Below are 17,271 nucleotides of genomic sequence, written 5' to 3'. Positions count from 1 at the left end.
AAATTGAGATTATGTGATGTGATGAACTCGAGAGGGGAAGACAATTATGTCCCCAAATGTCAAGACCGAGAATGCAGTTATGCATCCGGTTTAAGACTAATAAAAATTCAACAATAAGCAAACCATAACATATAGACACAAATTATCCAAAAAAAAAAAAAATATATCAAGATAAGTATAAGTCAATAAAAGCGACCGTGCTAGAACCACGGGATTCGAGGGATGCCTAATACCTTCCCCTCGGTCAACAGAATTCCTTACCCGAATTTCTGATTCGCAGACCAAATAAAGAGTCATTTCCTTATGATTAGGGATTACACAAAAAGGTGACTGGGAACACCATAACTCAATTCCCAGTGGCGATTCTGAAAAACAAAATAATCCCTTAATCAATAACGTCACTTAAAATGGAAAAACCCTTCCGCCGCCGTGCGCGAAAAGGGGTGTGACAATGTATAGTCATTTAGGCTCATAGGTTGTAATCCTCATGAAATGTGATGTGAATAACACCTTCTTTCCTTTTCTTCATCATTTTCATTCAAGCTCGAAAGTCACCTCTTATTCATCTTCCTTGGACCGTTGGAAACCCCATTTTCTTCGTATTTTCACAACTTTATTCCACAACTTTTTCTTTCTTTTTCTTTCTCATTCTTTTCTTTTCTTTTTTTTTTTATATGGATGGGTTCCATTATTCTCAAAACATGGGCAAAAGGGACTTCTTTGCTTTTCTTGATTTGCCTTTTCTATTCACCACACCCCCAACTTAGGCTTTTGGCCTAAGTTGGCTATTCAAACATGCCACAAATCATGAGGATTATGGGTAATGGGTCAAGAAAGGTTATGTTTTCATCAAGTTTCTTCCAAGAAAAGGGTAAGGTTCAAGTGTGCTCAAGCGGGGTTCACACACTCACAAGATATGCCACAAAAAGAGGTAGAATGTCAAATTGGTTCACACTCTTTAAAGTTGCCTAAGATCATCTTAAGAAATTGCCTCACTTAGTTAACCGGACTAATGGGGCAAATTCTAGGTGTCATCATACATGGTTCACGGTAAGCTCATCACACAACGTATCAATCCCACTGTCAAAACAAGACTCCACACTTTTGCTACTGTGCAAAGCTCAACACAAGAGACTTAATCCGGTACTTGGCAAGTCACAACGAGATGCAAAGAGTTCATATATTGGCTGTGCAACTTCATTTGGTCTCATCGTAGCCGCACACTCATGTTTGTTAGATTATAAGCACTATTCAAGTCGTCGATATTGATCAAAACCGATACTCAAATTTGCAAATGAACAACCACATTTAACATAAACATAAGGTGGCAAAAAAAATTCGAAAGGGTCAAAAATCATTTACAATTATAAACACGGAGCTACAAGCTCTTCCACAAAAAGCAGCAAATAACACATATTCAGCTCAAAACCCAAATATATAAACAAAACATCAATATTCACAAAAAAATCACACAAAAGGTAGGCCTCACCCCCACTTCAAATAAACATCATTTGTCCTCAAATGCAAACGAAAATATCCAAAAGTTAAAATAAAGTGAGACAGAGAGGGAAGTAATGAGGGTTCATGTCTAAGCATTCACTCCATCTGTTTGGGCATCAGTGCCCGTTGTAGTACTCTGGATCTGCGCATCAGAGCCCGGGGTCACCTCAGGAGGAACAGTTGTACCAGATCCACCAGGAGCTGCCACAGGTGTATCTGACAAAAAGTTACGCACACCTGCATAGAATCCCCGGGCCCATGAAAGAATAGGGGGGCTTCGGGAGTAGTCTCCCTATCAGAAATAGGACTCTTGCCTTTGCCTTTATCTCCAGGTGGAGGTTCTTGTTTTCCCTTCTTGGGAGGATTTGACCTCCCTTTATTTATTTTGCAATTTTGTGCTCTTATATTTCGGGGTGGCAGGTTTCTTCCTACAACTTTAGGATTGGCCATGTCTGCAAAACATTGAGAAAGAGTTAGAAAATATTCAAAGAAAAACACAGAAAATCAGTTGCAGACAGACTCGCCAAATCGATTGGTGAGTCGCCGAATCGCTATAGTGAGCAAGGGTCAGATCACCGAAAGTTACAGTGCAACAAGAATTCAGGGGTATAAACAAAAGGCGATCAAGATGACTTTCAGGGAGTCGTTGAGTGCCTTCGGCGACCTCAGGATTCTCGCCGAAAGTTACAGAACCCAACAACACATAAAGTACGAAATTAAAGGCGAGATGGGGACCTTCGGTGAACCGCCGAGTGGTTCGGCGAGCTCGACCCAACGTGCCTACTTTCAACCCAACTTTTCGAATTCAACCCCGCAACCCCCGAAAACATAATCAAAACATACACTACTCAAATTAAGACTAGACCCATAGCACCCATTACCCTGGGATATTCATACTTCTCCCGGTTTTGCCAAATTTGACCAATTGACGACTATTGCCCTTAAGAATGACGTCACTCACTCTATCATTGGGCAAATTACGTCTTTTTGCACAAATACGGGCTACTCAGACTTCACCCAACTAACTTAAACAACATGCAAGCACAACCCCACAAAATTTAATTCATTTTAAATCACAAGAATAAGGGATTTCAATAATCAAAACATTACGGGTAGGATTATCAAATTAAAAGAGGCATTCAAACATTCTAATCCTATCAGAGAGACCCAACACACCTCATCAAGATAATATCATTGCAAATGAGTACAAATTCGATAAAAATATACTCGGGGTTCAGAAAACTAACCTTAGATGCCGATTAAAATACTTTTAAAATGCTAGGCGGTAATGTAATCCAACTCAGAGCACCAATCAACAACTCAAATACAGTAAAACACAAGAAATATTGAAAATTCTAAACGGGTGCGAGTTTGTGAAGGTCTAAAGCGAGGGAAAGTGTAGAGTTTGAAAGTTTAAACCTTTGGCCTTTTAAGAAACCTTCCAGTTCTCGCCCATTCGGCGTCATGGTCGCAACCCATTCGGTGACTCGTCAAGTGCATACTTACCTCACCGAGTTTTACTGGACCTCCAATTAAACTGGGGTCCCAAACGGCGGACTAGATCGCAATCGTCAACCAGGTCGGCGATTCGCCAATAATCTCCTGGGCACGTCGAGTTTTACAGAATCCACTTTGAAGTTATCTTTAGTTCAATGTCGGTCTAAGTCGGGGTCGCCGACTTCTTTAGCGATGCACCGACTGGACCTTTGGCTCGCCAATTTACACTTTTCACTCACTTTCCATACTTCGACCTACACAAACAACAAACCATTATTTCTTAAAGCAAAAATAAAGCGGTAAAACTTTGGGTTGCCTCCCAAGAAGCGCCTTATTTAACGTCGTGGCACGACGCAACTTTTCACTCAAGTTCCATTAGTGAGGCTTGCCTCATTTTCATGAGGCAACCCCTCTTTTGGCTCTGGGTAGAGAGAATATAACACTTGGTCCATTTGGTACTCATAGTTACCATTCATACTTAGCTTTCCAGTTTTAATACACAAACAAGCAAAACAAAACTGAAAATTAAGTGTAACCATAATTAACAAGAACGAAATTCAACTTAACTAAAGATTCTCAAATAACACCACACCCCGGCAGTGGCGCCCTTTGGATGTTTGCGTAATCAAGACAAAACTTCCAATTCGAGTGTCTACGATCATAAAATAGTAATATAACCCAACCAAGGGTTGGGGTCGAGTCCCAATGGAACGATTTCTAAGAATTAAGAGTTAAGTGCGAATATACTATAGTTAACCATAGCTAAATATAGTATCGAGTAAAAACATAATAAATTAAGGGGTTGACACGAATGTCAATTATCAATGGGGTGTTTGTATTTAATTAATAAACAAAAATAGCGAAAATAAGAATATGTGAATTAGGGAGACGGGATTCTTAGGATGTGATAGGAATATGGGATAAACTACACAATTGGGTAAATGCTATTGATAGTCAATTGCTGAACATTTGTAACTAGGCTAGACTTTAGTGAGGGTAAATTCTCTCTCGAGCAACTTACCCTAAATCAACTCGGTTTCTCTCGAACACCAAGTTGTCATTTTTAAGCACAGCCTCCGCCTTAGCCCATTCACTCTCTCAAGCTGAATGTGTGGGAAAAGTCCTAGGATTCACTTCTCGAGTTGAACCCACGACGACCCAATAACCACCGGTTTCGATTTAGTAGTCTTAGTTTTAAAATCTCTCTCTCAAGCATGCCAAAAACACTAAGATGAAATTGTATTTGCAACTACAATCCCATTAAGTTCAAACAATACTACTAAACGAAATCACATTTAAACAACAAATAGACAAACAATAAGCAATACCTAACAAGAAATTTAACCCGTATTCACAAAATCACACCCCATGAATTGGGGTTTTAGCTAGACATAGAAAAAAGAAAGAAAATGATACCAAATCGAAGTAACATCAACTGGGTATGATTTATATTCACTTCAATTGAGTCTAAGATGAAGAATCTTCAACACCCACTTCCAATTTTTTGGAATTGAAAGTCTTCAAATCTTCAAAAGCTAAGCAAAATGTTCTCTACTTGAAAACATAGAAAATAAAATGTTATCTCTGAAATTGCATATTAACTAAAAATTCCAACAAGTATTTATATTTGTCAAAAAATGTGTTACGAAGGTCCAATCGGAGCAGTTAGTCGGGATCGCCGATCCAATCGGCGATCCATCCTTTGGTCATTTGTATCGCCGTTTTGCTTTTGCCTTCAGCATCCTTGAAGTTCTGTAACTTTGGGCATAAGGCACTGCATCGCGGAACTATTCGGCGACTCGCCGACAACTCTCTTCTATCGCCGACTTGATTTTCTCCTTTAGGGCTTGGCACACTGGAATATTAGGCGAGGTGAAGGACATTCGGCGACTCGCCCAATGGTTTAGGCGATCCTCAGGCCTTCTTTTCTTCGTTCTTTCAGCTGCCTTGTTCCTTTTTGCTTATTTGTGTCCATGCTTTGTTCCTCAATCTAAATACTTGAAATTCACAGATTTACATCAGTTAATGGCACAAAATATGTATTTGAGGACACTAAATATATTAAAATAAAGCCCTAAATGAATCCAAATCGTGGATTCATAACTAGGCCCAATTTCATTCAATTGTTGTACATGTCTATGATGAGATAAGTGTCTAGACTTTCGCTTTCTTTTATAAAGATTTTTTTTAGACTTGGAATATTGTTTTTCTCTAAATTGTTTTATTTCTTATGTTATGAGGACTAAGTGGCTTGTATGGAGTCCTTCAGGGTTCTATACGCCTTGTTACATCTAGGGGGTACCCCTGGGTCGTGACAATATCCCTGAGCTATAATAAATAGTATGAAGATACCCTCTGTCACACTTTTAGGACATTGGTGCCCCTGCCATCCAAAAACTAAAGCATATATGCCCTTCACTCTAACGAAAGACTAAATAGGGACACGTGGTACAATCTTATCCGTCGATCCAAAATTTAGTAAATGTCAGGTCGGTGGATAAGATTATGACACGTGTATGTCCGTTAGTATAAAGGGTATATATGCTCTAGTTTTTGGACGGCAGGGGCACCAATATTCCAAAAGTATGAAGAAGGGTATCTGCATACCATTTACGATAGTTTGGGGGTATATTTGTCCTTTTTCCCTCTTTAAAATACACTATTAAATAGTGCATGGGGGGTAATAGGTCCTGCCCAAAGTTTGGGATTGTTACAATAATTTCAGTCAAAATTCAAATATATTTCAGACCTTTTTCCTTTTTTTTTTTTGTTATTGTTAATTTTTTATAACTAAATGTGTTATATTATTAGTCTTACATATTTTAGTTCGTTTTTCTTTACCTTATCATTTAGTGTGTGTTTTTGTGTATCAATATCAACATAATTTTGACTTTTGATATCAATTACAAAAATTTGTTCACTACATTTAATGTTGTTCCTCAATTGTTAGTATGACAGTGAGTTATCATGTTCCACTTTTAAGTAACTTTTTTATCTAAAATTTTTTACATTTTTTTTTAAAAAAAAAAGCTATTAATAACGCGATACACTCGTATAAAACATGTACACTTGATTAGTATTTTAAATAGTGTGTCTAATTAAAAATGGCTATCTATAATTTTAAAATGTAATTAAATTGTCCACATTAAACTAGATGAATTTATGAAACAAACATATATATCAGAGAACTTTATATATAATGAGGTGAAGAAAATTAGAGTTCGGGAACGATATGGAGGGAGTTTTCTTTTCATAATCTTTCTCTATTTGAGAATATGTTGGTGTTGAAATTTGGTAGAATCTTTTTACTTTTTCTTTTTAGTCTAAGAAAATCTTCTATAGTATTTAATTTCCTTTCAAGTCTAGGGTTTACATTAATTGCAAAATATTTAGTTTCCTTTTAGTTTAGTATTAAGAAGGAAACTAATATATTTTATTCTCTTTAACCATTTATAAATAGTGATGTATTCTTCTATTTGAATCAATGCAATAATCAAAGAAGAGCTTTCAAACAAGATAAAGTTGTTGAAGGTATCTTTTATGCAAACTATCAAAATAAAAGGTTGATTATCCTCCTTGCAAATATTGCAAAAAGAAAACACACTTGAAATTTTTTTGTTGGTGGAGATCTGATGCATTATGTGGAAATTGTAAACAAATAGGTCATGTTACAAAAGTGTGCAAGTTCAAAGACACTCAAGATAAATCACATGCACTATTAGTAGAAAGAAAAATGTGAGGATAAATTTTATTAATTGCCACAACAAAAACTAGGAGAATATATTTTTAAAAAATAATTAAGTGTTCAATCTCAAGTTAGAAACACCAACTTGAGTTTGAGGGAGAGTGTTGAAATTTGGTAGAATTTTACTTTTTTCTTTGTAGTCTAAAAAAAATATATTCTATAGTATCTAATTTCCTTTCAAGTCTAGGGTTTACATAAATTGCAAAATATTTAGTTTCCTTTTAGTTTAGTATCTAAAAGGAAAATAATATATTTTATTCTCTTTAATTATTTATAAATAGTGATGTATTCTTCTATTTGAGTCAATGCAAGAATCAATACAAAGAGTTATCATTCATTCTCTCTTTAATTTTCTTTCTAATTTATTCGATTCCAACAGTTGGTTATTAAAGTTTGAGGACGATATTTCTTGTGTTAATTTTATATTTTCTTTACCGAATTTTTTGACTAATTACTATTGTTAATTTAGTAAAAGAAACAATATGTTTAGGAAAAAGAAAAGTGAAAATTACAATAATATACTCCTTTTGTTCACTTTTACTTGTCACTTATTCCTAAAATAGATTTTCATTTTTACTTGTCACTTTTGACATATCAAGAAAAGACAATAATTTTTTCCATGTTTTATCCTCAACATTAAATACTTATTTTCCAAATCATTTTTCAAGATATCATTTAATATGGATAGTTTGGTAATTAAAGTACCTATATCAATAATTATTTTCTTAATGTGTGTGCCAAGTCAAAGTCTGACGAGTAAAATTGAACAGATAGGGTACTACTTAAATGCACATACTTCTTTTTAATTACAAACGTAATAGAAAAAATAATTTTCGAATTTTATTTAATTAATTAATTTCGATTTACTTCTCTCCTTCTTTTTGGGGTTGTGTGCCTAATTTTTTGGGATGATAATTATGATATTAAATTTTCTTACTTTTTATCTTTCCAAATACACTTTCAAATACACACGTTATTGTATTTTTAAAATATTATTTAATTTTTCTTCCTTTTTGATATAATTTATGTAGGTGTGCTTTATTTATAATACCTGATAGGTATAATTGCTATTAATAATGGTCAGACGTGGGCGATGAACATCAATGTGATTATCTTTATATATATCTTGTTGCCTATTAATTAATAACACATGATTTTACATGTTGATGTGATAATATACTACATGCGTAAACTATGCAAGTATGGTCCCGACAATAGAATAAGAGTTACTACAACAGATTTTTTTTTCATCAATTGGGTTGTACAAATTCATTATTCTCGGGAGGCCAAAAACAATTATGACAGTTTAATCACTCCTTCAATATTAAAATCTACGTACTTACATGTGTTACATTACAACTTATTGTTAATTAATCTCCAAAATAATTAGCAAGTTTACAAGTAAATATTACATATATAACATAATACAATTTAAAATTTATAAGAAATTAAGCAATACATATATAAATAGAATGGTGTTTTCAGTTTAATCAAATATTAAAGATTGGTATACAATATGTTTTTGTTTATATAAAAATACTATTCATGTTGGTATACAAAATGATTTTACGACTTAAGTTAGTATACTAGTTTTGTTTTTATTTTGGTATGATATATACCAATACAAACTAATAAGTAATTTTAACCAATTTAATATATATTCTCTAAACTTTCAACGTATATACCTTAATCCAACAAAAAAATCACATACACTAAAAACAACAAAGTTATTTAACAACCAGTTCATATACCACAAATTTGGTGCTTATAAACAACATAAAATCTATTACACTCTGTTTGAATCATTGTTATCCATTGTGTTGCATTGTATTGTTATCATACCTACAATATTTGTTTTGATTGTTACTTAAAATGTATTGTATTGTATTGTTTTGTTAAATTTTGTTATTACGTAACAATGAAAACCCTCATTTTATGAAACAACCAATTTGGTGTGTTCCCATTGTTACTTAATTTCTTTTTTCAATTATATCATGGCATAATATTTCATAATACTTTTTTACCCTTTACCATATATTATTTAATTCTAGTCAAACCTCCTACCCTAGAATAATTAAGGATATTTTAGTAAATTTATAAATTATAATACAGTACGATATAGTCAAACCAAACAATAAAAATGTTATTAAACAACAACAAACAATACAGTCTAGCCAAACATTATATCTATCATACATTACAGTACAATAGAGTACAATACAATACAGTACATTATGAAACAATGGGTAACAATAATCCAAAAAGAGTGTTAATTACACCAAAACATCTACCAAAATACAATCACGAAAGTTGGTGTTTACAAATGACCTAAAATCTATCAATTACACCAAAACATCTACCAAAAAACAATCACAAATTTTGGTGTTTATAAATAACGTAAAACACACTATCAATTATACCAAAAGATCTACCAAAAATAATCATGAAATTTGGTGTTTATAAACAACCTAAATACACTATCAAAGATCTACCAAAAAACAATCACCAAATTTGGTGTTTATAAACGAACTAAAATACATTATCAATTATACCGACTCATCTACCATTAAACAATCATGAAATTTGTGTTTACAAGCAACCTATAATACTCTATCAATTACACCATCACATATATAAAAAAAAACAATAGCGAAAGTTGGTGTTCATTAACAACCTAATACACTATCAATTACACCAACTCATCTACTAAAATTCAATCATGAACTTTTGTATTTATAACCGACCTAAAAAACAGCATCACATACAACACTAATACGGTCAGATTTAGAACTAACAATCACGAACAAAATACCAAATATTTTAAATACATTATGTAAATTAATCACCACTTCAATCGTGATTTATCACATATACTTGATGGTCCTATCGTCTGTTGTGTTGAATTCGAATTGAAACATTGTTTGCATCCATAATTGAACAAACTTTCAAACAGAGGAGGTGAAGAGTTTTATTTTGGTTAAAAAATCTTTTTTTTATGGGAGAGAATGTACAACCAATCTGAGTAAAATGAAATGATCTTTTTGTGGGCATATAAGGAGGGTAAATAGTTACAAAAAATCATGTTAGAGAGATAATTAATACTTCTGTACATTTAATATAGGGAAAATATCGGAAGGGACAATGATCAACCGGATCATTACAGGTGTAACTCTTCTTTCTAACTTTATTAATGAAAATAATTTTTTGTTTCTTTTTGTTTGGTCGATATCGAATTAGTCACTCCAGGATCTTACCCAACAACACAAAATTAGGCACTTACATCACATTATCAGTGAATGAATATCAAATAAAATGGAAACACAATTCATATCATCACGTACTGCTATCATACAAAATTATCCCTTCCCATGATTTTCAACCATTACCGACTGTCCTAAAATAAAAGTTTTCCCACATAATGGAGTTATATTTACCTCTTGTGGGTCACTGAACTGGAAAGTATCGACCTCGAAACTACCCTCGTTCTTCAAATAAAGTCAAGTGTAATCGAGAGACAATTCAAAAATTCTTTGTAAGTAATATCAAATGTAAGAGTGTGAAAACTTGCCCCTTGACGAAGAGATAAAATGTAGTATTTATATGAGAAGAATGGCAGGATTTTTAAAATTCAAAATTTCGACAGAAGGAGTCGCGAGTTAGAGTAAGTAACAGACGGAATGGTGGAAGATAATTTTGATACTATAGCTTGGTCAGTAATTTCACCAAAAATGGTGGTTGGTTTGACAAAAATTAAAAGAGGGCTACTTTGGTCATTAAAGAGGTATTCTAGAAAATTTTATGTGTTGGACTAAATGAGATATATTTTAAAGATATATTTGTTATGGGTTTGAGACAAATGAAGAGTGTGTGTGTGTGTTTACGACATATAATTGCATACCATGCATATTTGATTACTATTCGGTCAGATGTCGGTCATAAAGGTTATTATAGTTCCAGTTTCAAGAGGTATCTCTATTATTATTTTTACCTCAGCTACTTATGATCTTACTTTATGTCTTATATATCAGTACATTTTAATTCGTACAGACATTCCATTGCCTGGGGAACAATGTCTTGATTGGCCTTTCCAATAGGGGAGTTGTCTCAGCTAAGGATTGATAAGCTCCATTCTTCTTGAAGTTGTTGGTTGTCTGTAGATATTGCATACTTGTGTTTTGCATATAGTTATTGATATTGTCGGGGCTTTGTTTGAATCAATTGAGTTGCAGTATTCGCAAAGACTTATGGACATACTCTATTAGGTCTTTTCAACATTTATTTGTGGCCTTGTCGGCTTATGTATTTATGATTTCAGTTATTGCATCGTCAACTTGCTAGTTGTTTATTTGTTAAGTTGGCGTTGTTGACCCTTTCATTATGTTACTGATGTTGTTGTGACCTCACCAGTTCAGTCATCTTGTTTCAACAGTTTATTGTGATGGCCTCGTTGGCCCTAGTTCCCTTTCCATTATGTTGTAGGGGCTAACTCGATTGAATAAGGTATTTGATGTCAGTTTTGCCTTCTCTAATTTGGTGCATGACAGTCCTCTTTGTAGACCTCCCGGTGAAAAAAGACATCACAGATATTCCTCCGGATGAGGCAGTCCATAAGTTCACAGTAGACTCATATCACCCTCCAATAAAACAAAAAAACAACTAATTCCCTTTTATTGCAACAAGTTCATCAAAGAGGAGGTATGTAAAATCCATAACATATGCAAAGCTAAAGAGGAACAGATGCAGAAATACTAAAGCAAGATCAGGGTGTTATTGACCCGATTCGAAGAACAATTTTTTTTCACTTTTCGTATACATTTTATTGGTTATTAAAAAAAATTAGGGAATCATTTGTTTGGGAGGAAATTTGCCCTCGACAAATGGGCGATCTAGACTAGGGTACATGGTTAAATCAAAACTAGAGAAATATTGATTCTTTCTACCTTAGGTCGAAGAAAGTTTCAAGATCTCGTCTTCTGACATGACCAAGATCAGTATATCATTAATACAATCAATTGGCCATTCCTTAGCTGGATAGCTTGCATGATCTCTCATCGAAAACAAGGCGCTGTATAGCTGAAATACTCTCATAATGACCATCAATCAGATCACCAGTCTATTTTGAGTTTAGCATTGACCTGCCCTTAATAAGTTTCGAGCCTAATGTCAGATCAAACATGTGCTAGGTAGCCTTCCAAAATTAATGTATAGTCTTTTCACATTATGACTTAGACTTGACCTTTTGGCCTATAAATGTGCTCTTTCAGATGAAGGGATAACATCAGAACTCTCTCTAAAAACATAATTAGATCCATTCTCTTAAGGTTCTAATGAAAGAAAACTTTTGACGTTTTTTCTTTTGTATTTTTTCTTTTCGTTTCTTTGAGTAATTTACACTATTGTACCCGGTCTCTACTTTGTTGGTTCAAACAAAAGGAAATTAACTTAATTGATTTAATCCACTTGTCTTTTAACCCTATTTTAACAAATTATACTATTAACCAAAATGACAGCCTATTTTATAAACGATTACACTAAAGTGAAAGTCATATATTACCATTAAAATAAGTGTGCAAGTTGGGGTTATAACTACTTAGCTCTAGTTCTGAATTGTGCTATAATTATAAATTATCTAAATTCAAGGTTTGCACTAAACTAATAAATAAATAACGCATATATTTGCATAAAAAATATTTTCTAACCTTAGTTATAACTATATTCCTACTTAAATTGATAAATTACTTTCTCTTTTTTAGTTTATTTTTAACAATTCTTTAATTTCAATATTACATGTAACATACTTAAAATCACAAAATTAAAGAATTTTTAAGTATATTCTACCCATTCAAAAAAAAAAATAGGAATAAAGTCCTCCTTTCACAATTTTTGTCATAAGAAGAAGAAAAAACCACAACAACAAAGCGTTGATTTGACGCCACCGTAGGCGGCGGTCTGTTCCTTCCTATATAGAAAAACCCTTCACCTGCAACATCGACTGGTTATCTTGGGCTTAGTAACTACACAAGTTCATCGGAAAATGGACCCTAACGAACTAGCAAAGGCATTCGTGGAGCACTACTACTCCACCTTCGATACCAACAGGGCTGGGCTTGGAAATCTGTATCAAGAAGGTTCCATGTTGACGTTTGAAGGCATTAAAACTCAAGGTTCACAAAATATTGTGGCTAAACTTACTTGCCTTCCCTTTCAGCAGTGTCAGCATACTATCACTACTACTGATTGTCAGCCTTCTGGTCCTGCTGGTGGCATGATTGTTGTCGTCTCCGGTCATCTCCAGCTCGCCGGCGAACATCATGCTCTTAAGTTTGGCCAGGTTCTAAAAAATTTCTGATTTGGGTTTGTTTTGTTAGTGCAATTTATGATTTATTCTTTACTGGGGTTTGTTTATTTTTTCGAGAATTATCTATTTAAGGGTTGCCTGCGTTGAAGCTGAATTTTGTTTGGGAATAGAAAAAACTTGAGATAAATAATCAATATTATAATGGAAATTTATCAAAATTCATACTCAGGAAATGTAATATAAAGTTTTGTTTTGAATGCTAAGTGGTGGAAATGAGAATGGCGGGCCTTTAGCTTGAGTTGAATTACTTTGGTATTTGGATTAACAATTTTCCTGAGCAATTTTTAACAATTCTGAGCAATGTGAATAAGGTTATTTGATTCCTACTATTGCTTGCTTGCTAGAGTCTTTTGCTGATAAAGTACTACGAACACAGTTACGCTTCTACTTCTTCCTTGTCTAGTTATCTCTTCAGATTACATTTATGTTCTATGTGTGCAAACATGGGCATTGTTCATTCTAATAACAGAGGGCAGAAATTGCTTAGTTTCAGAACTTACAAGTTTGCATTAGTCTGATACGACACTGTGCTTCAATTCAAACATCTTTACATTCCGTTTCGTGTCATTTCAAAGTACATGGTGTATATGATGTTCTTTTCATTTATCAAAATGTAATATTGTATTCTTTTTTGTTTCCAGTGCTTGTAACAGCCTCTCACTACCATAAGAGGGTTGGTGTTTTTCTTTACCTATAATACAATATTGATAGGGGCTTGGTTAGTGTATATTGAGCTTGGGTTTGTTAAGTTTCATATGATCGTCTCCGTCATAGTAGATTTTTTAATTAATGACTCCTCCCTTTGAGTAGAGTTTTTTTTTTTTGACAATTGGCAAGTAGTATTCTTCAGCATTAGCGATGGCTGGCCACCATCAAAATAGGTTACAACCATGTTCCAAAATTTTTTTTACAAGCTTCCTATTTTTTATTTGATCTACATCTTTTATGCATTATTGTTTACACCATAAGAGTAAAGATACTAAACAATTCCATTTGACTTTGTGGATGGAATTGATTCTATCTTGAAAATATCTACCATTCCTTTTTCTCTAGACAGCCCACCAAATACAATACACGAAGGAATCAATTTCCACCATCTCTTTTGAGTCTTGCTGCCCGCCCTCTTCTAATCCAGCAGCTAAAGAGGTTGGAAGTATGTGCTGGCATGGTCCAGCTTTGGCCAGAGATGTTTAGGAAAACCTCCCATAGTTGGGTAGTGTACTTATAATGTAAGACTCCCTCATAGTAGACTTTAATGTGCAACTTGATTTAATTGATTTCTTTTTCTCAAACATTTTTATTGATGCACTCTCAGTGAGTTTATTGGACGTTAGCTTTGTTAGGGTTATCATTATAGGAATTGTGGATAGAAAATCAGTTATTATTGTTAAAGCTACCGGGATCGATCTCTGTGGAACTTGGGTTAGCATTTTAGAAATTGTTGATAGAAAATCAGTTTTTATTGTTAAAGGTACCGGGATCGATCGCTGTGGAACTTGTGCTTGTAGATTGTATCTCTTGTACCACCCGGGTGAAGGTATCTTTGTTCAATGTGTAAATTATTGGGAACCTTTGTCACATGTTATATAAGCGCTTTTGGGCAGCCGTGGCCAAACTCCCAATAATGCGGTTTAAAGAAAAAGAAACAGAAATTTAATCTTGAATCAGGCATGTCTTAATTTCAGATTTAACCTCTTTATTCTGATGGAAATTTTGGTAAAACTTTCATATATGTGGTGAATGGCCCTCAGCTAAATTTAACCCCTTATCGGCAATGAATTTAAATAACACCAACTGTTCCTATATAACTTGTTACATTTAAGCAAAGAATTCTAAAGAACTTATTACATTCCTGGTATGTGACTCACAGGATTCGTTTCAAAAGATTGTCCTTGATGACACTTTGATAATTTGTTATTTTCTGTGGCTTAAACTTCCAATTTTCCTTTTCTTGCAGATGTTTCATCTGATGCCAACACCACAAGGAAGCTTCTACGTCTTCAATGACATTTTCCGGTTGAATTATGGCTGATACGCTCAAGATGAATGCAACTCATGTTAATTTGTTCCGTCTTTTCCAAGTTTAAGACTTTTGGATGAAATTCAAGTTTCTTGAAATAGTGATATTTTGTGTCTCTCCTTCATGTAATTGTTTTAGAAAATGCTATGATTTAATGTTTTTTGAGTTGCTCCGGTTTCTGCTCTGTTGATGTTGGAGAATTGACTTTTTGATGACATCAGTCTACCACCTGTATTGAAGATCAAAATATGAGTGTCATTGGTTTGTTAAGTTTATGCTGAAAACAAATTATGGAAAAGTATACTAGTAAACTGCACACCATGAATCAATGCTTCAACCAAACCAATCCTAATAATACCACATTATATTATTCATATACGGTTTTCAATATTACATGCATGAGTTGTTGTGTATTGAAATACTTGTGTAAAAACAGAATGGAAAATGCTAGTCTTCTTCATTGATGAGGTCGAAAGATGGCAACTCCATATGTGGAAGCTCCGGAACTTTTAGCTTTGGGAGAGACATGGCTTCAACTTGATGTTTAAGATGTTTTGCAGAGTTGTTTAGATCGTCGTCTCGACCATTTAATACAGGTGGAGGGCCTTTAATCCAGCCTGTAAGCATACTAGTAATGGATCTAAAGGGATGATTTAATCCATCTTTCATTTTCAAAATGATAGAAACCTCAGATAGTTGCCATGTCAAGGTGAGGACAATCATGGCTGATAAAAGACATTGAGTGATAAAATTCTGCTTCTGTATCTTCCTTAGCTCTTTCACAACCTTCTCTTCTTCTTCTTCTTCTTCTTCAGCTTCAAGTTCAACAGGTGCTTCTTGTAAGTTGGTTGATTCATTCATTTGATCAAATTGAGATTCTTCTTTTAGTGAATCCAGCTGTAAAGAATCAGAGTAATACAAAAAAGTAGCTCATGAAAACTGGACACTAAGAGTAGCGCAGTATGGGGATCTGAACTTGTTTAATCTCTTTATGATCATAACATAATAGTTGAAAATTTCATACCTGAGTTAAAAGTTGTGAGAGAAGTTGGTGGCGGTGGTCGGTTTCTTCATCATAATCAACGGCAACGAAGCTGTCATCAAGAAGATGACATGTTTTTGATTGGAGTTGTTCATGATTTATTAATTGATTGATTGCTTTCTGTATGAGTTCCACTTTCTTCACCCTTTCTCTTTCCCTTTCCATAATTTCCAGTTGCTTCTTCTTTCATTCAAAGAGAGACGTGTTGATTTGTGGCTGTGGCTGTGGATGTCATGTGGGTCATACAATATTATACAACAATACAAAACAAATGGTTTATAATAGAGTGTGAGAGAGAGTCAACAGCTACCTCAATCCACTTCAGCTTCTGCCGTTTCATCACTCCACACGTATCAATTCTTTTGCATATATATTTTTAATTGCAAAACTGCAACCAAACAAGTATTAAGTCATGTTGATATATATATATATATATTCATAACTCATCTCTTTTATTCAAACAAACAAGGTATTGATTATGCTGAAATTTTGCGAGGAAATTACTTCTCCAATTTGAACAACCAAACCCTTTCTCAGGACGGGTCGTTTGGTAGAGTAATGTATGCATTAGCTTTGTGTATTACCAATGCCTTGTTTAGTACTTTTTTTCGACCTACGAATAATTAATGCAAATATTAGTTATACACTTTATTGTGTAGTACTCTTTTCCAATTTATGTATAGCTAATGTAAACATTAGTTATACACTCTATTGTATATTAAAGTGTGTATTACTAATACCATGAATTTCTAGATATTAGTAATGCAATGATTTTAATGCATGCATTAGCATGGTTAAAGACCCAATTGGCCTTTAAAACATTCTTGACATCTTTTCCACCATAATTGTGAAGGGTATCTTTGTAAATAATTTTTTTTATGCTATACATGCTATTTTTAATGCACCAAACCAAATAATGCATAAAAATAATCTATCTATCTATAATTAATGAATCATTACTAATACATCTTTTTTGGGTTTCACTTATCAATTTTTGCAGAAAAACAAATAAATATTTCACCAACTACACAAAAGTAAATTTAGTTGCGTTTCTCCTATCAAGATAATGAGATGATACATTTTTTAACTTCATTCAAGTTTGAGTATCA

The 17,271-nt window shown here is 33.7% G+C and overlaps 2 protein-coding genes across 2 annotated transcripts; one reads left to right on the top strand and one right to left on the bottom strand.

Annotated features, from left to right (window-relative positions):
• Window positions 1–12,628: 12,628 nt before the first annotated feature.
• LOC125869026 (nuclear transport factor 2B-like) lies at window positions 12,629–15,333 on the top strand. Its single transcript, XM_049549581.1, has 2 exons — window positions 12,629–13,073; window positions 15,058–15,333. The coding sequence occupies exons 1-2, from the start codon at window positions 12,777–12,779 to the stop codon at window positions 15,130–15,132; spliced, it is 372 nt and encodes a 123-aa protein (XP_049405538.1). The 5' UTR covers window positions 12,629–12,776; the 3' UTR covers window positions 15,133–15,333.
• Window positions 15,334–15,466: 133 nt separating this feature from the next.
• Window positions 15,467–16,409, bottom strand: LOC125869025 (uncharacterized). Its single transcript, XM_049549580.1, has 2 exons — window positions 16,145–16,409; window positions 15,467–16,017 (listed from the first exon to the last, which is right to left on the bottom strand). The coding sequence occupies exons 1-2, from the start codon at window positions 16,325–16,327 to the stop codon at window positions 15,568–15,570; spliced, it is 633 nt and encodes a 210-aa protein (XP_049405537.1). The 5' UTR covers window positions 16,328–16,409; the 3' UTR covers window positions 15,467–15,567.
• Window positions 16,410–17,271: the final 862 nt, after the last annotated feature.

This window comes from Solanum stenotomum, chromosome 6 (genome assembly GCF_019186545.1).
Source record: "Solanum stenotomum isolate F172 chromosome 6, ASM1918654v1, whole genome shotgun sequence".
Classification (NCBI taxonomy): domain Eukaryota; kingdom Viridiplantae; phylum Streptophyta; class Magnoliopsida; order Solanales; family Solanaceae; genus Solanum; species Solanum stenotomum.
The sequence above is the reverse complement of the archived record's forward strand: the minus strand, read 5'-3'. Positions and strand labels throughout refer to the sequence as shown.

Excerpts from the sequence above, each read along its gene's own strand:
- LOC125869025 (XM_049549580.1), bottom strand. The coding sequence starts at position 16,327 with ATGGAAAGGGAAAGAGAAAGGGTGAAGAAAGTGGAACTCATACAGAAA. Across the intron at positions 16,018-16,144 it reads TCTCACAACTTTTAACTCAG|CTGGATTCACTAAAAGAAGA; the intron begins GTATGAAATTTT and ends GATTCTTTACAG.
- LOC125869026 (XM_049549581.1), top strand. The coding sequence starts at position 12,777 with ATGGACCCTAACGAACTAGCAAAGGCATTCGTGGAGCACTACTACTCC. Across the intron at positions 13,074-15,057 it reads ATGCTCTTAAGTTTGGCCAG|ATGTTTCATCTGATGCCAAC; the intron begins GTTCTAAAAAAT and ends CTTTTCTTGCAG.